The 26,680-nt window shown below is 45.6% G+C and overlaps 1 protein-coding gene across 4 annotated transcripts in view; it reads left to right on the forward strand.

Moving 5' to 3' along the window:
* Positions 1–4,092: 4,092 nt before the first annotated feature.
* Positions 4,093–26,680, forward strand: part of LOC135373244 (cathepsin B-like) — a 36,189-nt gene continuing 13,601 nt past the window's right edge. The window contains exons 1-4 of one of the 4 annotated variants that reach the window (XM_064606472.1): positions 4,093–4,197; positions 22,040–22,234; positions 23,828–24,034; positions 24,104–24,213. In XM_064606472.1, the coding sequence (XP_064462542.1) occupies positions 22,058–22,234; positions 23,828–24,034; positions 24,104–24,213 (494 nt within the window). In that variant the 5' untranslated portion in view covers positions 4,093–4,197; positions 22,040–22,057. Of the gene's footprint in view, positions 4,198–4,290; positions 4,354–13,929; positions 14,056–22,039; positions 22,235–23,827; positions 24,035–24,103; positions 24,214–26,680 lie in introns of those variants that run through there. The other 3 variants (XM_064606474.1, XM_064606473.1, XM_064606471.1) reach the window with 3 other exon arrangements.

The following is a 26,680-nucleotide window of genomic DNA, read 5'->3' on the forward strand; positions in this document are numbered from 1 at the left end:
GCGTCACAAGTGGTCTTTTAGAGCTTTTTTTTTAACTGTCGAAAGAATGAAAGCACACCAAACACAAACTTTCACTTGTAGCAGGCAACATTGCCAGATTACTAGTCTTGTAGCATTGCATGCGGCAAGGCAATGGTTTGCGCCAAAGGAATCCGTTTATGGTCCCAAGCATCAGCGGCTTAGGTCTTTTTCGTGATGCTTGCGAGCTGTCAGCTGTGTCCTTCTTGTAACTGGACAATGAACATTGGATTATGACAACGTAATAATAATGGTAATGGTGCCGTGATTTTACACGTAAGGTGTGTCAGCCTATTTTTGTGGCGACATCTTGCACGTGTCGAAAGATAGGACTGCGGATAATTTCAACCACCTCCCAAGCAGCACAATGTACCGAAAGTCGAGTGCAATAGGGGTGGACGGGTAGGTGGAAGGCCTTGAACAGACTCGTGAAGCTAAAGAGCGCTGATAAGACACATACCGACCACCCCTATTGCACTCGACTTTCAGTGCATTGTGCTGCTTGGGCTGGGGTTCTTTTGACGTGCGTCGGAAATATGCGACACACGCAGCTGGAAGGAATGCTTACCTCTCCCACATCGCTACCGTACTCGATCTTGATCGAACCTGGTATCTTGAGCTCAGCAAGCCGACACGTTACCGTTGCAACGTCGCCGATTTGTTTTGTTTGGAACCCAAGATAAGACAGGACATGTGGCGAACCTTCACTGATGAGTTTGGGGGACCACACATGCGCGATTACCTCACACGAAAGTGTACGTTGTATGATTTGTGGAAGTGCTTTCCCGATCTGTGGCTAGCTTGTTCTCGTTTTGTGCGTGGTGACTATGGTACGCTTGTTCAGCGACACGGCTGCCCTCGCATCAGATATTGTGGTTCCCCGGTTTAGACCGGAAAAGTGTACCGCAACGTCTGCGCGTTCGTTGATTTTTCTATCCTGCAACTTGAGGAGCAATTCATGATATAGTCAAGATCTCGACGAGACCCGAAAGGTATCATCAGAACTTGTGGGTACCACTACCCACAAACGCGAAATGCAAACACCTGCAACACGTGAGCGAATACCCTCACATTTTGGCTTCGAGGAACCGTGTTTAGCCAGTTTCTGTCCATAACAAGAAAGTAAAGGGCGCGAAGATGGTCTCCTTGAATTTATCTCGAAGGGTGCCATCACTGGGTCTCGTCCTTGACGACCGTGTTTGTCTCAACCTACCACAAATGGTGCCTCAAGTTTCAGGAGGAGGGTATGGTAGTGCAGCCTGTAGCTGAAGCCTCTTCCACATCAGAGAGGGCCCATGGTAATGAGCCGCTGTCGCTGTTGAATACCTCACTGCAGGTACGGGGTGAAAGACCAGTGAGAAGAAAGAGGCCGATGGCCCGACGGCAACGGTACGCAAGAAAAATGCTGATGAGGTTGCAAACGCGCGCAGAGTCTATCGTGGCCAAAGGGCTCGGACTGGAAGTACCTGTTGCCACAGACACAGATGACAAAATAGAGCTGACACATGATTACGAGAAGCTCCTGCACGAACTCAAGAAAAACTATGAAGATGACGTTTCTGTTGGTAAAAGGACTGCATTATTTACACTGGCGCCTGCCTTGTGGTCAAAACAAATAATGGTATCGCGATGTCACACGTATGGTTTGTCTGCGCAGTGTGGCGACATGTTGCATGTGCCGCAAGGTAGGACTACGGATAATTTGCGGATTTGGACCACCTGGGGTTCTTTTGACGAGCGCCGGAAATCTCCGACACACGGTGCTGGAAACAATGTTTAGCTCCCCCACATTGCTACCGCCCTCGGCCGGGATCGAACCCGCGATCTTCAAAACAGCGAATCATGAACTTTTCTGGAGCTCCGGAAAGAATGGCTCGCAAAGCCAGGAAATTAAAGGCCACAAAAGGAGATCTGAAACCAAATATGAGTACTACTCAAACGACCCACGGTTGTAGGTCCAGAAAGGCTTAATAAGGGCGTGGCTGTTGAGGTCGTGGTGGTGAAAGGGCTCGCCGTGTAATAAGGGCGTAAGTATTGTATAACGTCCGCAGTATGCCCCAGGAAATACAGGGGTCATGATGCCTCCACTCTGCAACTCAGTTGTTTGATACAGATTAAAGTTTGTCTTTCATCATGCTATTCTTCCGACAGTTTCAAAAACAAAAACAAAAACAGTTGAAAAGGCCACATGTGACGCCGCTGCATGTCGTGAAAGCATTGCTCCGCGCCATTTCATGTTTCTCGTACTATGGCAACTTCAAAAATTCGTCGCGCGCGATCAACAAAAAACGCCCTGGAGATACCTTCAGTATTGGTAGCCGGGATATTGATGAGTACCTGGGTGGCAAATTCGGATCAGTAACTCGTCCACCAATGCCCCTTTTTTGCACGCCGAATTTGCCAATATTCGCTCTAACGGTCAACTTCGCTATCTTTTAGAAAATAAAACATTTGTCGCATAACCTAAAGTATTTTTCTGTGCAATGGATTGGTACTTTACTATCGGATAAAAATATAATCGGCTGATTTTATCCAACCGTTGTTAAGGGAAAAAAATCCAAACTTGGCACAATGTGCGCTGACTTTGCTTGTCCAGTATGTTTTAATACGCTGATTGCTTGACGTATGGAAGCTGTCAGAGATGACAGTACCCTTCCTAAAAGCGATCTAATTCAAAATTTTCATTTATTTACAGCCGTGTTCCCTCCACAAGCGCCAAAGCGCGCCCTGCTTTTTCGCCCGGAGCCGACATTCGATCCCGCCCTACGGCCGTTCTACACTGCGTTGGCAAAAATATATTTTCTCTGGTGCACGTTTACGAATGACCCAACATCATATATTTTTTCTCCGAAGTCGGCGTTGGTCGAGCAACACCGCTGGGGCGTTTGAGCTGGAATGACTCTAATACGTTTTCTCTGCAACAGATGGTCGAGTAACAACCTTGAAACGTGTTTGATACCGCAGTATTACTGGCACCTAAGACTAACGACGAACTGTCACATGTGCCCTATACTAAAAGTTGCGCAGTTATCTTAGCGTACTGTGAGTGCGCGCACAAACGATTCTCGTTCAAATGCGTCGTTTTGCACCTGTCACCTTATTCAACCGCACTATGTCGATTACTGACGTGAGATTCAATATATATATTTAAAAAAAACTTCCGCTTAGGCGAGGGGAACAACTTTCTTTCTTCTTTGTTTCAGAATGTGTACTCATATCACGCTCGTATAAACAAAAATCTCGTGTGATATCAGTCTAAGAAAGCTCACATTCTACTCATTACTGTGTGACGAAAAAAGACACAAGAGGCAACAAAATTTACTCGTAACGTTTCGACGTAACAATGCGGGTGTCCTCATCAGACAAACACAAAACGAAATAGTACAGATCCGAGGCCAGCTTTATGCCTTCGTCATGTTCCTGTAGCATTCCGATAGGGGCCCCTTGTGGCTGTTGCAAGCACTGTTATCAGCATGAATGCACCAAGATTCCCGAAATTTTCGTACCCCCACCTATGCTCACATGCCAAAGTTTCCGCCTTTTCGAAGTTAAGGTGAGGGGCCAGTTTTGAGTACGTGTTCAAATCAGCTCGGTGCGATGATTCTCTGTTGGTGACTTCTCATTCATGATTATTATTCTCATCATTATTCTATGAAAGTTTTGTGACGAGAAAATCAGTGAGGCATGCTGAAATGGACAGAATAAAGAACCCGCGGGTATCGCGCTTATTGTGTTCTTCATTCCCGAAGATTACTTGCTTTGATGGGTAATACTCGTCCCGTCTCTTGGTGTTTCGTTTGTTCATATCTCCCAGACTTGGGCAAGTGATACTAACAAGTAGCCTACACAAGCTTGCTCGCATTTTATTTATTTGTTCTGCAGGCAGTATATGTTTTATCGACATCTTTGCGTCTCGAATAGTATTTCTAGAGTGTTCGACGGATATACTGCACGTTTCTGTAACTAAAGAATAAAGGGTCAGGCAATATCTCATGGCACAAAGTTCAGCAGACAAGATGTTTAGGATGTTGGCGCCCTGCTTGGACGATATCATCCAAGACTGTATTCTGATAGGCCTGCTTCGGCGGATAGAGCTTCGCATCCCATCTGCTGTTTCTCACGTCAGATAAACGGTCACAACGATAAAGCAGTTCTCGTCGACTTCAAGCGAAGCAGCACGTGTGAGTACAACGTCCGCTTGAAAATGAGTAGTGCTTGGAGTGAGCAGGATACATGTGCGTACGTAGCTATGAAAATATATTTAATGCCGGGCCCTTTATTTCCGACCACGAATGTCCTATTTTCGGTCCCCCAGTTTGAAGAAAACATCAGAAAGTGAGTAAACATAACTACTGAATATAGTGATTTTTTTTCCCTGTGTGCTCTGGAGGGTTTCGTCTTCAGACAACTCGGAGACCCAGGGTTTTCAGGCTAGGTTAAAGACTTCCTGTACCAGCCGCATATATGTGGTCCAATGCTCTAGGTCCAGTGGAGCTACGATAAAGATACATGGAAATAACATTTCCTCAGGATTGTTCGTATCGCTGCGCTTAGCGTTAGGACGTGTTCGCTAAGAACTGTGAAACGTTGCTTATACAGAACTAACCAATAATTTATTTAACTTCTGATTAACCGAACAAACAAGACACGAACACTGCCGAACGATAGTAGATGACCTGCACTTATTGATCAAGGGACACACCACGACATAATGTTTCGAACTGTTGCTTTGGATATCGCGTGAATCTGAACATCGCGTTAGAGGCGTCGGTGAGTTTGCGAATAGTGCAACAGTGTCCATTAAACTGAAGAAGGGCTCTGTGTCACAGCCACTGACCCAACAATGGCTGTCAAGTCACCATAGTCGAGAATGGCTGAGCAACTTGATTTGGGATGCGTTGAACCACTGCGCGTACCAAAGAAGTAAATTTCATCGGGGAGCTCTCGGTGTGTGTGTGTGTGTGTTCTTTGTGTTCCTGCTTCCTTCAAGAATTTGAACACTTCTAGAGCCCCATTCTCATCAAAGTAATCGACCTCGATTACTTTAAATCTCACACATGAATGTCACACGCTGTCGACCAACGCTAAAGCGCTAAAACATCAAATTGTGTTACTGAAGCAGGGAATTCTATCAAGTTTGCGATGTGGTTTTTCAAGGATTCTGTGATACAATGAAAATGAACTTCACCGCATAGCATTCTCCTAGCCGACCATGGTATCGAATGATATCGTTATCTGCCCTGGGGGCTTAATGACTTCCATCGTTCGCGAGCCAACGAGAGGCGGAGCTCTCGTTAACACGAACATGTGACACGTTTCACGTGACACGTGACGCGCGTTTTTCGTTAACGGGACAAAAGCTTAATCCCTTGCCCGCGTAACGACCGACGGTGTCGTCTGCCTAACGAATGTGTTCACGTACTCACAGGATTCATCGCCTACACGGCTCATGATCTAACGAGGCGCGACGCACCCGGGAGCTGGAGCACGTGGTGTATGACGCGCTCTTTTCATTAAAGTGACAGCGGCGTAATCTCTCGGTCCAGTTACGATCAAATTAAATCGTTTGCCTAACTAGTGGGTCTACCCACTCGTTAAAATGCGAAACATCTTCATTTGGAGATTTGCCGAAAAGGAGTTTCTTCAGAAACGAACATGTATTGCTCCACGACTGTGTACAAAATGACATGCTCCCCCTTTCATCGTATTTACACCAGTGGTTACATGAGGGCTGTGAGATATTCTCGAGAAGATGCAGATGAAGACGAGAAAGAGACGAAGAACTAACAACGACGAGCCATAGACAAACCATAGACGAACCATGCGAGCTATTCAAACAAAATTAAACAACCTCATTGGTCGACAAGATTGCAGCCTCGTTGGCAGCCGTAGTTCGTTCAGGGCGGTGACATTACAACACGTAACGGCTCGTTACGAGCACGATAGCCTCAACGAAGAAGCTAAACGAGGAGCAGAGATTGTGCCACAGCAGGGCGTTGATAAGTTTCTTCGTTTCGTTATTCGTAACGACTCGCTGACGTTGAAGCTGCCCACGAAAGATGGCGGAGGGATTCTTCGCTTGGGCGATCACACAAGCGGCTAACTGTGCCCCATGGACGTGATGGCGTCAGGATGCCTTTCAACTGGACGAGACAGATTTTGTAAAGCTCTTCCGTCCGCCAAGAAACGCTCTCCGCACCGTTTGTGAGGACTTGCGACCGTGTACTTCACACCGTCTTGATAGCTACGGGTGTTGTGATGAACAACAAAGGCGAAATGAATGCATATAGTAGTGTTCGAATTGTTCTCTTTAATAGTACATTGCGGACATAGTGTTGATGTAGTAATGAACGTGAAGAGCAAAGGATTCTGTGGATTTTCTGAGGTCGATTGTCTTGAATAGTTCCATAACATTCTCTTGCTTCGCGGTACTAACATGGAATTAAAACTGTTCACTAACGTTCTGTTTAAGCTCACTAGAAAAACGTTGCACTGCGAATTTATTTTATTTTAGGCGTCAGGATGCCTTTCAACTGGACCAGATAGATTTTGTAAAGTTGTTCCGTCCGGGAAGAAATGCTGTTCGCACTGTTTATGAGGCCTGACAGTAAGGCTGCGCGTTGTACTTCCATGCTTGAAGGAAAAAATTACATAAAGTTAATGATCGAAGTGTACACGTTGAGGAGAACGGGCACCTCCACTTTTTTCTTTTGATACTGCTGATACCACTACGTCTTTCCTTTCTGGTCTCGGACTCCCACGTGCCCTAGAACTCAGCACACACTAGTTCTCGTATCATACTTAAGACCATTCTCACCCGACACCATCGTCAGGGTAGGAAAATGATTTACAATCTTTTGCGTATTGCTCGACGATTATCTTTACAGTGACGTACATGTTTGTTCATTATTTTCACACGACTAGCGAGCCATATATTGAGACGGGAAGAAAAAGAAGATGATGAACGAGCCTGGGAACGAACATTGGAACGCAATGAACATGTACACTCTAAAAACAGATGGTGGTGGTGGTGGTGAAAGGGCTTGCCGTTGTCGGCCTCACGTATATGGGCAACGTCACGACTGACGCCCTGGGGAAATGTGCGTCCTGGGCCGACTTCTAGGGGAGCTGTGCCGACATATGTCTGAAAGCGTCTGAGGAAAACCCAGGAAAAACCCCAGACAGAACTTCACCGGATAGCACGTAGTGCGCCAATCATTGCCGAGAACGATAGGACTATCGCTTTTGATTCGAGGAGAGAGGGAGGAGTACGCCTTTTTGTGGGAATTACCATATACCCAAATTGCCACAAAAAGGCGTACGCCCCATGCTCTCCTCGCATCCGAAGCGATAACCCTATCATTCGTGGCAATGGTTGGCGCACAGCGTGCTATGCGGTGAAGCTCTGTTTTTAGAGCGTATGAGAGCACGAGAATGCGAGCTATCGGAACAAATGACGAACGACACGACTGAAAGTCCTTTTCTTTTTTTTTTCTTGTTCCGATAGCTCGCATTCTCGTGCTCTCTCTAATACATGCTCGTTCCATTCCAATGTTCGTTCCCATGCTCGTCCATCATCATCTTCTTCTTCCCGCCCCATTATATGGCTCGCTGGTCGTGAAAAAATAATGAACAAAAAAGTATGTCACTGTAAGTATAATCGTCGTGCAGTACGCGAAAATTGTAAATCATATTCCTGCCCCAACGATGGTGTCGGGTGAGAATCGTCTTAAGTATGACATGAGAAGTAGTGTGTGCTGAGTTCTAGGGCACATGGGAGTCCGAGACCAGAAAATGAAGACGTAGTGGTATGAATGTTATCAGAAGAAGAAAGCCAAGAAGGCTGCCCTTTCTCCTCAGCGTAAACACTTATTTGAGTAACTCTCTGTAAATTTTTCCTTCAAGCATGAAAGTAAAACGCGCAGCCATAAACAACAGACTGTCAGGCTTCATAAACAGCAGACTTAAAATAAAGTTACAGTGCAATAATACGTTTTTCTAGTGAGCCTGCACATAGCGTTAGTGAACTTTCTGGAATTCGTGTTAGCGCCGGAATGCAAAATAACGTTATGGAGCTATTCAAGAGACTCTACCTCAGGAAATGTACAGAATGATTTGCTCTTCACATTCATCACAACATCAACACTATTGAACATGAGAGAACTGATGTTCTGGGGCTGGAACAACATAGAAGGAACAAATACATACAGAGCCTTAATTTGCCTAAGAAATTAACGATGAAAGACGAAAGTCACTGAAAAGGTTAGCCAGCTGTAGGAGTCGAACCCACATCCATTCAGATGACGCACCCTGGAAGTCGCAGAGAAGGCGTGTTAGCTTAGCTCAATTGGTAGAGCCCTGGACCGGCAATCCAGAAGATGTGGGTGCGACTCCTACAGCTGGCTAACCTTTTCAGTGACTTTCATCTTTCACCGTTAATTTCTTCGGCAAATTGAGGCTTTGTATGTATTTGTCCCTTCTATGTTGTTCCAGCCTCAGAACATCAGTTCTCTCATGTTCAACAGTTGCCGCCTGCGTCGATCCCGTCGTATGAATGTGTGTATGAGTGAGCAAAAATGTAAGAGTGAAAGGAGGATGAGTGGGAGAGAGTGGCTGGTTTGTCCATTCAGATGACGCACCCTGGAAGTCGCTGAGAAGGCGTGTTAGCTTAGCTCAATTGGTAGAGCCCTGGACCGGCAATCCAGAAGATGTGGGTTCGACTCCTACAGCTGGCTAACCTTTTCAGTGACTTTCATCTTTCATCAACACTATGTCCGCAATGTACTCTAAAAGAAAAGAGTTCGAAAACTACTAATGACATCCAATTCGCCGTAGCTGTTCGTCACTACACACGTAGCTATCAAGACGGTGGGAAGTATGGTGGCAAGTCTTCACAAACGGTGCGCACAGCGTTTTTTGGCGGACAAAACAACTTTACAAAGTCTGTCTCGTCCAGTTGAAAGGCATCCTGACGCCATCGAGTCCATGGGGCACGGTTAGCCGCTTGTGTTATGGTCCAAGCGAAGAATCATTCCGCCATCTCCCTTTGGCAGCTTCAACGTCAGCGAGTCGTTAGGAATAGCGAAACGAGGAACCTTATCGACGCTTTGCTGTGGTCACAGTTTCTTCTCTTCGTAGAGCTTCCTCGTTCGGGTTATCGGGCTCGCTACGAGCTCTTACGTGCTGTGATGAAACCGCTCTGAACGAGGTATAGCTGCCAACGAGGTTGCAATGTTTCTCACCAATTTCGTTGTTTGATTTTGTTATGGGGTTGATATGGGAGGAGTGGGGCGAGGGGTATATGTTTATTAAGAAAGAAAAAAAAAGAAAGGAAAGAAAGGTTTGGATAGCTCACATGGCTTGCCGTTGTCACTTCTTCATCTTCTTTGTCGTCTTGATCTGCATCTTCTCGAAAATATCTTACAGCCCTGATGTAACCACTGGTGTAAATACGATGAAATGGAAAGGATGTGATTTTGTACACAGTCGTTGCGCAGTACACGCTCCCGCAGGAATTCCGTTTCCGCAAATCTCCATCTCCAAACGAACTGTTTAGCATTCGAGTGGGTAGACCCACTCGTAAGGAAAACGATCTCGTTGGATCGTTACAGGACCGGGAGATTACGCCTCTGTCACGTTAACGAAAAGAGCGCGTCATACAGCACGTGCTCGAGTTCACGAGTGCCTCGCGCTTAGTTAGATCATGAGCCATATAGGCGACGAAGCCTGAGAGCACTCGTTAGGCAGACGACACCGTTGGTCATTACGCGAGCAAGAGATTACGCCTTTGTCCCGTTAACGAAAAAAGCGCATCACGTGAAACGTGAAACGCTGCCCATGTTAACGAGAGCCCCGCCCCTCGTTAGCTCGCGAGCGGTAGAAGAGATTAAGCCCCCTGGGCAGATAACAACAGGATGGAAGGCCTGATGAAAGATGAAATGATGTAATACATGATGAAAGGCCTTCCCCGAGTCATGCAGACCATCGGCTACGCACGTGATCTGCGGTCACGAACTCGCAACTGTTCAAGATCGGCTCCAGGGAGGATTCCGGCTGCGGTCACGGTTATGATCCGGAAACTATCGAACATATACTGACAGAATGCCGCGCATACCATACTATGCGAAAAGCTCACCTTTCACAGTCCAGGCCTGACACAGTGACGGGCGTCCTCTTCCCCGAAGGCTGTTATGCAGAACGAATTACAAAAACTCGCAACCTCGTGCGTTTTCTTCAAGAAACTTGCGTCGCGGAAAGACCGCTCTAGTGCACTTCTCATCCACAGGGCACCTTCGTCCCATCAGTATTGTTCATCATTCCAATGCCTGATATCGATCTCATCAACTCTAATGTATATTTTTTGTCGGCTATAGTCGTGACGACACTCGTGTGCTGGCAACAACGGAAAGCTACTTCGACGCCCCCCCCCCCCCTTGACTTGTGCCCGTTACTCGAAAAAAAGTAATTGATTAATGTTACCAATTACTCGACTACAAATGTGTTTGAGTCACGAGTAGAAAATTAACGTGTTATTGTGGTCGTTACTCTGCATTCACGCAGATTATACCCGTCTTTGTGTGCGTCAAAAACCCGGGTGACAGGTGGGCGAGCACACAGAGAGATAGCGAAAGAGCAAGCGTTCTCGCTCAAGATAGTACGAGGAAACATACAAATGCGAACATATTTCTTTGAAATACAGGGTATTTCACCTAAGGTGATAAAAAATTATAACTGGCGACGTACTCGCTGGAGGACTGTCGGACTTTCGGCATTTACTTTCTGGAAACTTTTGCCATCATTGAGGAAGGCTTTAGACAATTTTTAATTGATATAATTTTATTTTTCAATTGAACGTTGAAAATTGCCAAGCGAACCTCACTTTTTTACAGCAATAGGATGTCCTCCACAGATAACCGCAGACTCCCCCCCAAAAAACAAAACTATGCACAGTATCGCAACAGAAATGGTAAAAAAAAAAAATTAGTAAGAATTACGCTTTAGCCCTGCCTGCCTGCTTGATTTTCCCAGAGAAGTGCACGCGAAATCTGCGTCTAGACGAAAAAGTGTCCCCGCCTTCATTTGTCTTGGCTTCTTTGTGGTAAGACGGTTGTTTTGTTTTCTTTGTGATAAGTCGGTTGTCACCAGCATCAAGGTCAACGCGGCGCAAAGGAAGGTAAAACAAGAGGCGGGAACACTTCCTCCTCTCCCCGCAAATACCGTGCGCTTTTCTTTGCGACAATCAAGCAGGCGGGGCTAAAGCCGAATTTTTACGAATTTTTCTAGACTATTTCTGTTGTGATACTGTGCATAGTTCCGGTTGGGTCTGTGGTTATCCGTGGAGGACTTCATATTTCTGTAAAAAAGTGAGGTTCGCTTGGCAATTTTCAAAGTTCAATTTAAAAAATAAATTTCCCGCAATTAAAAATTGTCCAAAGCCTTCCTCAATGGTGGCAAAAGTTTCCAGATGGTAATTGCCGGAAGTCCGACAATCCTCCGGCGAGTACGTAGCCAGTTAGAATTTTTTATCACCTGAGGTGAAACACCCTGTATATATGTCACTTATTCCGAGATGATTTAAATAGCAATATAGCATATGCCGAAGGGAACTCCTTAGGAGGGCATTAGCAAACTCCTAAGGCAATGTCTTAGTTAACTTTCAATAATTACTGACTTTTTAATTATAAAAGCTACGAAGTTGTCCCAGTGAGAACATCTGAGTTCTTCGTTCACCTGATACCGGAGCCATTTTCAGAACAAAAATCCGTTCGATAGACCGTTCGCGAAAATACACGTGAAGGAAACAATTTTTTTTCTTTATTTTGTTCATTGCGCATCTTCGGAGACGCGTCTTTCCTTCACCCCCAATATGTGAGGCTGAAGCAGCACAGTGCCGCCTCATGCGTCGAAGATGAGCTTTAACTTGCGGAAACAAAACAAACACAAATGTATTCAGTGGCTCTATCGGAACTGCCATTGTCTTGTGTTGCATTTTCTGTTTTCTTTTAATCTTTTTCGAGGACGCAAGATGCGATAGTGTGCTCTTTCACCCTCTCATATCGGGGGTGAAGGAAAGGCGCGTCTCTAGAGATAAGCAATGAACAAACAAAAAAAAAAAAAAGAAAAGAAAAAGGTGTTCCTTCACGATCTTTTGCGGACGATCTATCGAACGGATCTTTGTTCTGAAAACGGCTCCGGTATCAGGTGACCTCCATTGCCCACACCTTCCCGAACCGTACTCTCCGGATTCATTTACGAGCTGGAGTCTCGCCCCTCTCTTTCACAAAATTGCTTGGTCCCTGACCACATCCAGCCCACCAACGCTCTACCCTCAAAGCTTTGTTCACCTTTCTGGATACCATAGGACTTAGATCCTTGTTGGGAAAGGGCTCATTATTTCATTTGCCGCATCACCACCAGCAATGGGGTAGAGTATCGCCCCTGGCGATGAACCTCCCCATTCGTCATCTCACAATAAAGTTGTTGTCTGTCGAGGGCAGCGCGTTGTGGTAGACGCTGAAGAATGTGAAACTCTCCCCTGCGCCAAGCATCCGCCATATTTTCGTTACATCCTCCACTGGCACAGTTCTATGACTGCAACTTTTCAGCTGTCTCGGACTACATTTATGAAGTGGTGCACTGTAACAATTCCGGATTAATTGACTACAAACTTATAGAATAAAGCAGTTTAATACAGTCTATACAGTAAAGCTGCAGTCTCGGGCCTCGACTGATTTTGAGACTACAGTGACCCTCCAGCATACAGGGTGTCTTTAAAACAAATATGAACAGCATGACCACATTCTTTTTCTCTGGCTCTCACGGTAACGTAAACTACTACGCCTTTCTTGATGTCAGGATAAATGGCGGCTGACGACTATGCGGAGATATGATAAACCGATACGTTATGTTGCCAACTGGTGACGTAATTTAAATGAATGAAGAAACTGTGACGTCACGTCAATGAAAGCGCTGAACATAAAATTCGATTGTAAGTCACTGGTGTCGAACTTCAACGTTTTCTTGCATTCAACATCTCCTCTGCACTCATTCAAACATTATTTCGTCATTTTACAGTAGTTTTCCGCTTTCCCATTTAAGGTTGAATGTCGGCGTCAGACTGGCCGAGGAGTTTTCATCATTAACCATAGGGATTAGGGAACGTGCAATGCAAAATTCAGGTCCCTCGAAATATTCTATTCGTGCGTTGCGCGTTTCTCTTCTATAGTGTTACCTGTCTCGTATATTAGTGACCATTATGTAGTTCCTGTAGTATGTAGTGTATGCTTTTTACGATATATTTTGCTTTGACCGTACGCAAGCACGGTGCCGTGTGCATTTGTGCATAGTTCATATCAAGTATTTTGCATATTCTGTAAATACGTGCATTGTACAGCAACTCATGATTTCACGCCGAGACTTGGAGAAGACCCAGGTTTGAATCCGGGCTCCGGCTGTGCTTTCCGGGCGTTTTCCCCGGGTTTTCTCAAACGCTTTAAAGCAAATGTCGGCACAGTTCCCTGTAAAGTCGGCTGAGGATGCAACTCCTGCGATAGTCGTGACGTTGCCCGCCTAACCGTAGCCCACTACGGCAATAATTCCATCACCACCACCACCCGCACGTAGAAGGACTTTCATATGAGCTGAACAGAATTGTCAACAAGCCGCCAACCCTAGGCGCATCATTATTTTCTGTGTTGACATGCATAGAAAGGGCTGGCGTAGGGATACGCGAGCTTATGGGAAGGAGTGTGACGTACGGCATATGTGCAACATCCACGCTCCGGAAAAACCTGCACTCTTAATGACGTTCGGAAGGAGCGAAGAAAAGCAGTAAACAACGCTCTCGTGTTACAGGAGCGCATCATATCACATGAGACTTCTGCTGAGTGGAAAAGGCTACGTTAGCGACCGGATGTGAATAAATGAACGCATAAGTTGGACTACGTTCATTTGCAGTCACGAGCCAGTTGAATTCATTTACGAGACAACGAAACGCACGTTACAAGGTGAAATCAATTTATGTACAACTTGTTTGAGGTAATTCAATTTCATTCTGCCTATAGGCACATCGAACCTTGCTGTTAAAAATATGCTTTAACCCTAGTCTCATATGCAACCTCCATCAGTTCTGCATGCGTAACGAGTAGGGTTTTTAACGAGTAACGAGTAGGTAAGATTTTCGAGTGTATAGTATGGAATATATATATATATCTACAGGGTGTTTCACGAAAATCCCCCGGCTGAATAATTCTTGAACAGGTGGCGCCATCGAAGAAATTTCTTTTTGGTAAAGATCCATCGAACATCGGCCGTGAACTGTGTAGTGAACGGCTCATTTGCATACCCTCACTAATTAAATAAGCATCTTCACTTTGAAATTTTATTTCGCACGCTTACGGAACCTCTGTTTTACTCATCGGGACCTTCAGCAAAAAATATTCAAAGAGAAAAAAGGCGTCGAGACTTAGTGATTTTTCCGGGTAATTAATTGGTTTCGGTTTACATAATTCTTGCGTGGAGCAGTACACCAATGCGCTCTTTGGATCAGCTATCCGGCTGTCAATTTCACGTTCATCCGCCTGGTTGACACCCGGGTGTGACGGAAGATAAGGAAGGATTTTTTGCCATTCAGACAAACATGTCTGACGATCCTCCTGGATTTCAACGATACTCTCACTAGTTAATATAGAATGACACAATTGTCCACTAGTATCAAAGAGCTATCAAATTTCAACTATACTCTCATAAGTTAAGCTCAGCTGAGTGTAATAAAAAATGACGCAATTGTCTTCTAGCACGTCAAAAGCAATGAGATTTTCTTGCGTGTATCCGTGTACTTTTCATCGTTTTGTGAAGCTCATAGCCGTACGTGATGTGATGTGAATGGTAACATGAACAATGGGGCTATTTCTTAGTTTTCTCGCGACTTAGAGCCACAAATTATTAGAATTAGTAATTGTTCAAAGAAGCTGCAAATCTACTGTATACCTGTTGATGATGTACTTCACCTGTTTTTTTTAAGTTGTATGTTTCGCCGCCGGTAAACAGTATGTTGCGTCCTGCGCAATAGGGTCGTATAGTGAGAAACTCAACAAAATGTCCCTATGCACATATCACGGATAAAAAGCTTTGCATTAGGCCGGTTTCACACTACCGCTTTTCTCGCCAGTGTTTTTCACGGGCGAGAAACGGGCCCTTTATGGTGCTGTTCACACATGCACGTTTGTTCACAGACCGTGTACCCGTGCCGAGCAACTCTCGGGGTGTCGTACTCTGGCTCGTTTCCCTTGGCTCGCTGTGTAGGTGTGCCCTTTCACACATCCAAATTCCTCGTCCGTGTGCATCGTGATACTGATAAAAGAGGAGCAAAATGATGAAGGGGAAGAGAGTGTTTTTTGACGTAGGCGAAATACCAGCTTCTGCTGTTTCTGTAGAATTGTAAGGCCCGTCTTCCTGGCCTGCCGTTTCGCCATTCAGTGATTTCAAGTTATTACTCTCAGACGTTCATATCGCGCCATTTTTGCCTTCCGTTTCTGTGACAAATGATTTACGAGAAGAAATATTGCAAGCTGGACCATGTTGCAATTTATTAACTGCAGGCTTTTATCAACACAGAGGTGAAAATATAACTTGTGCATAAAAAATATATGTACAAATTTCAAAAATACTGTAATATCCATGACATGACCGCTAATGGAGCAACAGCAATATGTATGACTTGAAAACCCGAGACGAGGTAGGGACGAAAACAGACATACACAAACACGGTCTCAAGACCGTGACTTGAGACCGTGTTTGTGTATGTCTGTTTTCGTCCCTACCTCGTCTCGGGTTTTCATGTCATGGATCGTCACTACCAGCTCGCTTGCTACCTAACTTTCCTTTCGTTAGCAATATGTACTTGAAACAGAGATGTAAACAAAATTCCAACGTCCTGATATCGTCGAGGAGCGGGAGCGACAGAAGCTGCATGCAAAGCGGGGGGGGGGGGATACTCGACAAACCCTAGCAAGAAACGGACAATCAGTAATTTTCACGGAGCGGGCACACGGGCTCGGACATTGTAAATAACGGCCAGGCCTCCCCGAGTGATCAGGCACCCAAACTTGACACTCTCTATAACACAACTGCACCACAAAAAGGAAAGCTCACGTCGCGAAAGCAAACAGCAACCCAACTAAACACAACAAAACCTGTATTAAAAAAATCTCCACTTAATCTCGTATTGCGTCTCCAAGGGAACCGAATCTTTCCGCCTTCCTTCATGTCACTGCTTACCAGTGATGGCCATTAACTACTTCTACAGTAGTTTAACTATAACTACTAACTACTTCGTGATGGAGTAGTTTAACTAGTAGTTCAACTACTTTTCAGGGGAGTAGTTAAAACTACTTCTTTAACTACTGCAATGTAGTTTAACTACACCTATAACTACTTAACGTTGTCCATCAGCACCAATCCCTTGTAGTGTTCTTGGACACCTAAATATGAATCACAAACAATGATAAACTTTGGCTCAAGCCACTGCTACGGTCGTCAAATACAAAGCTTGCGGCGGGATTCTTTCTGTGCCTACGCGATAAACTAAGTTGCATAATTATTTCACAGCAAATGAGGCTTCACTGGACATTGGACAAGCATTAAAAGTGAAGATTTAGTACACATGCACGACACAATTGCTCTGCACCTCCGTTCTCGTCAAACAAGTATGGTAAAAGTCGGAAGCACAATCGTGCCGTAAAGCTTGCGGCAAAATCGGAAGTAGTTCGCGCCTTCAGTAACCTAACTACTGTAGTTAACTACTTAAAATAGTAGTTTAACTAGTTGTTGCAACTACATTTCTGCAGGTAGTTGATAACTACTTTTTAACTACAATCTGGTAGTTTAACTAGTAGTTGCAACTACATTTCTGCAAGTAGTTGATAACTACTTTTTAACTACAATCTGGTAGTTTAACTAGTAGTTTAACTACATGTAGTTAACTACTGGCCATCATTGCTGCTTACACTCTTGCTTGCATTCCGTCATCGACCAGAAAGAAATGCAAATTTAGGGCCATCAGATTAATGCGATTGACACTCGTTAGCATTCACTCTTAAAAATGAACTTCACCGCATAGCACGCTTTTAGCCAACCATTATCTGGAATGATATCGCTATGTGCCCTGATTTGTTCAAAACGGTAGGCGTACGCCTTTTCTGTGACACTTATGCGGTTCATAATTGTCACAAAAATGGCGTACGCCTCCCGTTTTCAGCAAATCAGGGCACATAAGGATATCATTCGACATGATGGTTGGCTAGGAGCGTGCTATGCGGTGAAGTTCATTTTTAAGAGTGTTACTCCCCCCCCCCCCTCCCGTGTTGCCCTTTTACCATGACCCCGTCTTGTGCGGAATGACATACACACAGTACAACCCAATACACCGCTACCACGACTACGGAACGCGATACATTGTCCAGGCGTGCCCGGGAGAGAAGCGCATCTGCTATGGCGACGGCCAAGCGCCAACAGCGCATAGCCGCACAAATCGGTGCAGCCAGGCGAGCGACTTGTATATTTAGACCTGCGTGCGCCCGTTCCATTCCATGGCGTATAACCGTGAGGCATTCCTTCAGCGGTGCTTTGAGGTACATCGTCGTCACCTTGCCCTGTTGGGTTGAACTTCAAGTGTCACGGAAAGACTTTACCGAGGCGGTTTGTTATTATTCCATGTAAGTATTTCACGTTAAGTGTCACGGTGAAATCTTTCATTATTAGCTCGCTATCATCATACCAGTGCCATATATAAAGGGGCTGCTCTGCCCCTCACATTTTCACCGTGGCACTACCTTGTCTAAACAATTTTCCCATCTTTTTTCGTGGCCTACAGCTCACGCGAAGTCGGCCCAGTAGTAGCGGTGGTCGTTGTTGAACTGAGCAGTCTGCCTCCCTGATAGCCGACCCCGATGACGTGAATGTTGCGCACTATACATTTTTCTACTTTTTCAACTTCATTAAGTGTCTGTCATCCATGTCCCCAAATAGAAAGTCATTTAATGTTCTTTTGTGGCCGGGGTCCAGTAAATGTTGCTGATATGTTGTTGCCTCGCTGTTTTCTTCTCTCTGCTGATCCCACTGCTTGCCGTTGCCTGTTGCCTCCGTGGTGTTCGATGATGAAATTGGGCAACGTCTCGGTCACTGCACGACAGGTTTATTTACAGGATGGTATTTACAAAGTACAGCCAAGACGTTCGTCCTGGGACATCCGTTCGCCTTGGAGTCCGTTAGCCAAGTCTCTCTTTTCCCCTTTTCCCGCTCATGGCGTTGTTTTTAATAGTCGCCAATGCTGCCCTTGCTTTCGCACGGCTTAAATTACACACCCAATGAAAATAAGACAAAAACAATACCCCCTCGTACGAAAGTTAGCTGGGCTGACCAAACCGTCTTCGAACCCTGAAATTTATAGCTTCCTGTTTGCTGTACACAGCCATTTGGAGAACCCACCACTATAGCCTGATCTCTCGTGTTTCTGCGCCAAACTCTAGGAGCACTATCCAGACACCATACATGCTATAGGTCGAGGGTGGCAACCTTCAAAGTGTCCGGCCGTGTTCTCCGAAAGCGCGGGGGCACATAGAAGTAAAAATATAAGAGGAACCAACCATTTCAGTCGTACAGCAGGTCGCAACTTTACACGTTCGCTGCCCGAGGGTTTTTTATGAATCGCCCCTACATGTCATTAGACGTGGCGCTCTCTAGCTCGACTCAGCTACACGAGGTGTACATGATGTATAGTGTAACCAGGACTTATTTGGTTTTATATGTGCCGGAAGTCGCGCGCCCATAGAACGATATATGATTGAGAAGAGTGCACCTCCTGGTGAAGACGGGGGCAGACAGAGCGGTACTTCCGCCAGTACGGAGGCTTCGACCCGAGGACTTCGCAGTTAGAGCATGATACGGAATGGGGCCTTCAAAATACAAAAATCAAATGAAAGGTCACTCAAATGTCACACACAGCAGGAATATCCATTACCCGAATTTAATACAGGATGAGAATTTTCGTTTCCGTTTCTGTTTCCGGTAATAGAGGGCCGTTTTGGTATGCGTTTTCGTTTCCGTTATTGTTAACATGTCTAATTTCGGTAATATACCGTTTCTGTTTCCGTTACCACTGCCGTTACCTTTTGCTGGTCCCAAACACGGCAGAACCATGTGGCGCTTCTGCACGGCCACAAAGAGCTCGCCCGCAATTAAAGCTTGATGCCATTGCAGACGAGTTCATAGGACGGTCCGCAGTGCGAAGGAACACATTTTTCACCACGGCGCAGGAATTGTTTCCAATCTTATTTCGTTTCACTTTTATCTATTCACTTTTTATCTATCGTTTCTTTTTTTCGTCTTGTACATGCCCACTGGGTTATTTATTGTGCATGTGTGCTGTTGCGTTGTTTCCTAATATTGGAAATTAAATATAGTAGTATACAATGCAGAACCTGTACCTTGATAATAGACTTCGTGGACAGAGTGGAAATTGATACCTGTCATGACCGCATAATTTATAGTCACAAAATACCCAGCCAGAAAATCTACACACAGTGCACAGAAAATATGCACCCTTTCATCTGACGGGAAGATACAGGAGGTCTATAAGAGTTATACAGAAAGTCTGTGCACTTGGTATACAGAAAGGAAGAGGAGGCATGCAGATCAGGAGGTCTATAATAGTTATGCAGAAAGTCTGTGCATTTGATGTACAGAAAGGAAGAGTTTACTGAGTTTACATAGGGTATACAGGAAATACAATAGATGTCTACTTCACATAATGTTCCACGAGCAATGAGGTAGGGTACCGCACCACCGCGGTGAAACACCCCATCTCATCGTCATCATCTATTGTTGTTGTAGCTGCTGTCTACAGAAAGGCCGAATTTATTGTTGTAAGTGCATGCTCTTGTCACCCCCCCCCTCCCTCCCCACAGACACGTATACACTTTGCGTCCGCCCCTGGTCCGAAGTCCGCTGCCCCACCCCCGCAAAATGAAAGCTCGGCGCCTATGGCTGATCTGTTTTCTAGCCACTACGAATTTCGGCATGACACGGAGGAAAAATCTCTGTAGTCTGAAAAGGCACGGAGTTAAAGACGAGTTTGTTCCGTGAAAATCGCTTAGAATAGGGCGTGGGGGAAATTTATCGTCACGGACATGCCACTCGCGAGGAAATACGGCAGTGTGTATTGCCTACCTGAACACGAGTGGAACCTGTGAAAAGTAAAAAAACAGACACACGTCTCGAACACGGTAAGCACGCGGATGATCACCGAGAAAGAAGTACATTCATTTCTCTTTTTTAACCAACTGGACGTTGGTTGAAAAAGAGAAACGAATGCACACACACACACAAAAACGTATACTGTATCATTTTTAGTGGCTACGTATAATTTTGTAGCATATTAGAACCTCGAACCGGTTCCAAACCGGTTTACAGCCTCTGAACGGTTAATCGAATCGATATAGGTGAACTCCGGAGCCGAGCCTTTATGGCCGAACCCGAACCCGAAACAAACCGAAAAACGTTTCGGTTCGACGCTCTGATATGAATGGGGCTATTGTTTGGGGGACCTGCTAGGTTGTCAGCAATAGCACGACCAACAAAAAGCAGGCAAATTTCGCTCAACACGGTGGCTACACGCGACCCAATGCACACCCAGGCCTTTTGGGTGAATTTAACGACCGTATCCTCACCCAAAATCCAGACTCCGTCGCCTATTACCACGCGTTATCTGTTCGTTTTGTGTTGTGTCTTTTCCTCAAGCTCAGGGACATATTGCTCACGTCAAGTGCTCCAGCTCGCTTTTATATTACTTTTATTTTCACGTTTATCACACTTTGCCATTCCAATCGTTTGATTTCTTCCACAGCCTCCACCAACATAGCCTGGTTGCCGAGTGTTCAGCACGTGTGACGTGAAACCGCCACCGTCATATTTTTCGTTAAAAGTGCAAAAATTTCTATTCGCCGTATGAAAGATCCCGTCGCCATAAGGGTAACACAAAAGGAACGGTGTTCATCCGTGCCATTTCTTTCCTTCCGCTGAATAGGCGAAATGCGTCAAGGGAACGTCACCTCCAGCGCACCCAATTGTCGAAGGAAATATATTGCGGGAACGTCCGCATTTCTTTGTTGAATCAACGCCGTACGAGAGAAGTTTCGACTTGGTAGCGTCATGTAGAGGTACACCTCACCGGGACGCATATAGCAGTGCCACCCACATGCGAAGCAGTATTGGTCATATTTCAGATGCGTGCGCACAAGAAGCTAATGCAGTGTTGGAACTTATAATAGTGCTGTTGTGATATCTTCCTGAGAAAAGTACACTTTCAAGTGGAACAATTCTCACTACCACCATTCTGGACCACCGTCCTCTAGTCTTTGTGAAGCTCCTCGGAGAATGACCGAGGGATCTTAGACAGCGTGCGACAGCTGCTTTAATGACATTTCTTGTGGACGTTGCAGCGCCTCTAACTTTTTAGTCTTACTGGTTTTTATTTCAAGTGTTTCGGAGTAGCCGGCTCCTGTGTTTTGTAGGAGCCACCATCTCCATATTTTTCTTTTCCAAATCCAACTCCAACTCCAATTCTCATTACAAATCTATGCCATCTTCATTGGTAGATAAAACATTGCGTCATTCTGATGTATTCCTTGGTCGTGCCCCTCCACGTTCCACACACCCCACAGTCAGCTCGCATTGTAAAATAGTGCGTAATTGTACTCCTTCCTGCGTAGCAGTACGAGTGCATTCGAAATAATGAGCATTGAGTATAGAATATACCCGATCCCAGTAGCCTATAAGACACACAAATACAAAACCCTTTAAAAGCCCCTTTAATCCTGCATATCCAGTCGGTGCTGAAGGGTAAACTGGACGGTTTGGTACATTGTTAATCCCATCGACTTCATGATCTTCATGATTCCCCTGCCGGTGTCTCTTGTAGGATGACACCGGTATCATTGACACAGTTTTTTTTTTTTTCTGACAGAGTGCAGTATACGCTGACATGGAAACCTGGAGGCTCAGGATGCAAATGCTGCTGTGCCTGCTTGCGGTGCTGTTGCAAGGGTCGTTTGGCGCTCGGCTTCTTCCCCTAGAGCAGCGTCATATGGTACCAGAAAATGTGCACCCGTTGTCCGACAAAATGATCGACTTCATCAACTACATCAACACTACATGGAAGGTATGTCTCCAGAAAGGGAAGAACTTCAGAGGGGGCTTCTAGACTTACGGAGTTTCGAGAAGAGTGAATGCTTTAGAATGAAGTTGCCTAATACTAGCGAAGGGGAAAAGTTTGGCTAGCACAATTGACTTCCTGTTTTTTCAGTATTCAGTATTTTTTCTAGTTTTTCAGCGATAATTTATGCAATTGAATCTAGGTAAAATTATTTTGCAAGAATGGTTAACAAGCAAGCGAGCTGGCGATACATGGTGAAAAACCCCCGAGACTATAGATACGACGGAAAACGGACACACACAAGCACTGAAACTTGGTCTGTGTGTGTCCGTTTTACAAAATCAGCTGTTAAGGGCAAACCCACCCGCGATATCGTGATCGGCGTCCGCGGAAAGCGCGCGTACCGTGACCCCCGCAAACTGTGCAGTGTTCGGCAGCCTTATTGATTTTTTTCTGAGGCACTCCGTGCAAATATGGGTGCGGAACGTGGTGTGGTGCGACTGGCATTCTCCACAACAGGCAAACTCGGCGGACTGCGCCCTTGGGTGAACAGAGAGAAGTCGTTTGTGGAATGTCATAGTGGGGTCGTTTATGACATTTCGTTGACTTGTGGTAAGTCGCACGTAGGGCAGGCGCGGAGGTGGATAAATGACAGTGACACATCGTGAACATGTTAATTACCTGAAATCAGGGACAGGAAGCAATCTCGCGCTCCGCTAAGCAACCTATGGCTGTGGGCCTCAGTTAGAGAGCACTCGGGTTATCGCCAGACATAGAGATCTTATCGCAGCACAGAGATATAGAGGCTCTCAAAACAAACAAGAAAGCTCTGCTAGTGCACCATCCGTTGAAGTTCAAGGACGGGAGATTGCTTATCCAAATGCGTCACCTGTGTAGCCACTGTGCCTTGAACTCCTTCGTTCCCCTCCCATTTGTATTGTTGACTCTATGAGATGAGCCACAGAAGATCGTGTGGTCATCTTCCTAAATGTTCCCTAACCATTTAGCCCGCTTGTCATCCATATCTTGTGATCCACTGTTCCTTTTCCTGAGGTTGGCAGAATAAACTCCAGTTGTTAGTCAGCGCCTGTGTTTGTCTGATTCCTGCTTGCCTTCGTTGTTGGGCTGTATTGTGTTGAGTTACGAAGGCACGAACGGTTAGGCTGATAGACATCGTGTGATGATGAACAATTTCTGCCATCGTTTTCTAAGAACCATTAAGCACTGATTCAAATACAGCTGACGCTGAACCGTCCCTACAAGTTTTTCGTCGTCTCCCTAGTCTCGGGATTCTTTTTTTTTTTTCGTCAACAATCTTGTACTTACGGAAGAGAGTGAGAAAAGCTTCCTAGAAAAACCCATGTCCGTTTCTTCATTGCGCTTATGGTGGCCAATAGTGGTAACATGCGTGGGTGTTTCTAGCTCACCATACTGCAAGGTCACAGCTGCAGAAACACGGAAGCTTCCGACGCTGTGATGCCAAATGAAGTTTGTGGAAATGAAGCGAAATTAATGCGAGAATACAATCTGGGCAGTGGATCTGTTCTGAATTTTCGTTGTAACTAAGCAGCGAATATTGCTTCACTCTTTTACTTACAGGCCGGACGCAATTTTGCTGACGTTCCACTGAGCAGCATCCGCAGGAGGCTTGGTGTAGCTCCGGATAACCACATGTATCGCCTTGCGGAATTGGTGCACGACACAGATGGGTTGCCCATCCCAGATGAGTTCGATTCGAGGACGCATTGGTCTCACTGTCCCACTGTGTCCGAGATCCGCGACCAGGGCTCCTGTGGTTCCTGCTGGGTAAGTGAAGAGAATAAGAAAAATAGAACGGCATAATTTTGTTTCGGGGATTTAGAGAACTCTTTACAGGCATTTGGAGCAGCTGAGTCAATGTCGGATCGACACTGCATTCATAACGGTTTACACGTGCACCTAGCGACGGATGACCTTCTAGCATGTTGTTCTACATGCGGCGATGGGTGAGTAATACCCTGGCCGCACGGCAGACTTAGTTCATTAAACGGAATAGCAGTAACTTCACCTACTAACCAGCCGAAATCTCGAATGACATCGTTCTGTCCCTTTAGTTGTCGAAAACAGGTGGTGTACGCCTATTTTGCTACAACCATGTCCTGCAAAATTCTCACACGAAAGGCGTACGCCTCCTGTTTTCAACAAATCAGGGGAGAGAACGATGTCATTCGAGATGATGGTTGGTTAGGAGGTGAAGTTACTGCTATTCCGTTTTATGCAGTAAGTTTGCTGTGTGGCCAGGGTATAAGCAGTCAAACTTATTGAAGCTAAGGTGAGATAAACAGAAACTCCTCTGCACTTAGTTCATTTGAAGGTCTTGCATCAGCAATCTGGTTGAGTGTCGGCTCTGGCGATGAAACTCTCATTCAGCATCGTAAATAAAGTTGTTGTTGGAAGTATTGCAAGGGTAGCCTACAAAACCACCGTGAACAAATGAAAAAAAAAATGAAAAAAAAAAACTAGCGGCTTCTCTGTTGAGGCGATGAGGCGAAAGAGAAAGGCACATAACATAGCTGCAGATTTGCTGAACCACTGACAAATTGCGCGTATATTTTGAATTCCGTCCAAAGATTTCTAGATATTTGTGAAACTTTGAGGACGGCCACCTGTGTCAAGGGTGAGTAGAGCAGGTTTTGCCACAGTAACAGTATCACACGGAAACGTTTGTAGATTTCAGTAGCCCGTAATGGTGGCATTTGACGAAAATAGCCGCATGCAATGATATAGATCGACGATAATCGTCAATCATCGCCATAATTGATGATCAATTATGACGAAAATGGATGCATTTCATCTGCTACAAACGACCACGGGCGGATACAGGGAAGCTTCTCGCTCGGGGGGAGGCCAACTTAGAAAAATAAGCCCAACCGTTCCCCACCCCATGATGACCTGCAGATCCACGAATCGAGTTGCATCGAGCACAGATGTAATCCATCGATTGAATGCGTTCACCCACATCTTGTCCCCACTCGGTTCGATAGATTATTCCGAAGTGAGAACTAAAGTTGGTTTGGCAGTTTGAGACTCGTTAGTTGCTCAAAAAGCTGGGAAGCTCAAAACGAAACCGAAACTTCTGAAGGTTCCCTCTCCTACCGTCTGTACCATGCGTGACGTCACCGGTAGTCTCGTGCGGGCCACCGGCTGTTTTTCGGGCACGCGCTTTGTAACTTCTTCGTGCCACGTTGGGCGCGTTAGGTTCGTGCTCCGGGAACGTTCCCTCTTTCAGGGGATCACTTAACACCTCCAAAGTAACTTCCGGTGCACGTTCCCGGCCCCTTCTTCGTAGTCGGAGAACGCTGGGGAAGAGCGGGGCCAGTTCCGGAGCGTGACGCATGTTCCGGTGTACTGTCTTTCGAAATGGCGCAACCGTTCCAACACGTTGCAACCGACCATGCTTTTTGTGTTTCCGGAATCATCGGATGTCGGCAGTGAATAGCGATACGATTCCAGAGGACTGCTATGGTTTACTGCTATGTTTACTTAAAAGCAGACGACAGATGAAAGCTGGATAGGTGGCGCGCGCTCAGCGGCTCTGGCGCTCGGTTTCCGGATAGCCTCACAAACACCATTAAGTGGAGACACCAAGGGTACATTCCCCTAAGAACCCGGGATATGGCGCTCGGGAGCATGCTTAACGCGCCCATAGATGACCAGTCATCTGCTCCATCGATTTTGTTCTAGAATATTCGGTAGCTGTAAAAGCAAAACGTACAGAAAGCCGTACAGGAGGAATACCGGTGAGGTAAAGCCAGTGTTGGTCGACTGTTTTTCTGTGGAGGAGCGCCTAAACACTCAAAGTAAAATATTCCTGTTCTAATTATGCATGCCACCTGGGGATGAGAAACACTATTCACTGAGATATCGCACGGTACGCACTGATGTCGCACGGTCATCTCAATACGTTTTTGGTGCGGAGTCTCCCTTTAACATTACAACTGATAGTTCAAGGCCTGTTCACAAAATGTCGACGTTAATTCGAGATTTCGAGATTCCACGTGTTGAGGGTCCTGAAATTCTTGGAAGGATCCATTTTCTAGGTCCGTTCGAGTGCTTTTGCGCATTGTGTTGTATTCATCGTTCAAGCCCTTATACCCAGCAGCGTACTCTTTCGTCTTGATCATGGTCATCACTATGATAGTCCCTTTTGTCGGTCAATATGGAGCACCTACCTTTCATACAAGCCGCTGCTTGGTGTGTATACCCTCCACATCGACCTCTGCGTTGGGTTTTCAGTTGTTCAAGGAGAGCTAGTAACCTCGACTAGCAAAGCTACGGATATAGTCAGCCTAAGGAACATTGTAAGGCCTTCCTAACTGCCAAATCATGGCGAAAACATATCCGCTTAGCGTTGCCACCAATAGTACAATCAAGTCTGAAATGTTCTTCAGGAAGATAAAGTTACCCTCGATA

The sequence above is a fragment of the Ornithodoros turicata genome, unplaced genomic scaffold, assembly GCF_037126465.1.
Source record: "Ornithodoros turicata isolate Travis unplaced genomic scaffold, ASM3712646v1 Chromosome23, whole genome shotgun sequence".
In the NCBI taxonomy this organism is placed as follows: domain Eukaryota; kingdom Metazoa; phylum Arthropoda; class Arachnida; order Ixodida; family Argasidae; genus Ornithodoros; species Ornithodoros turicata.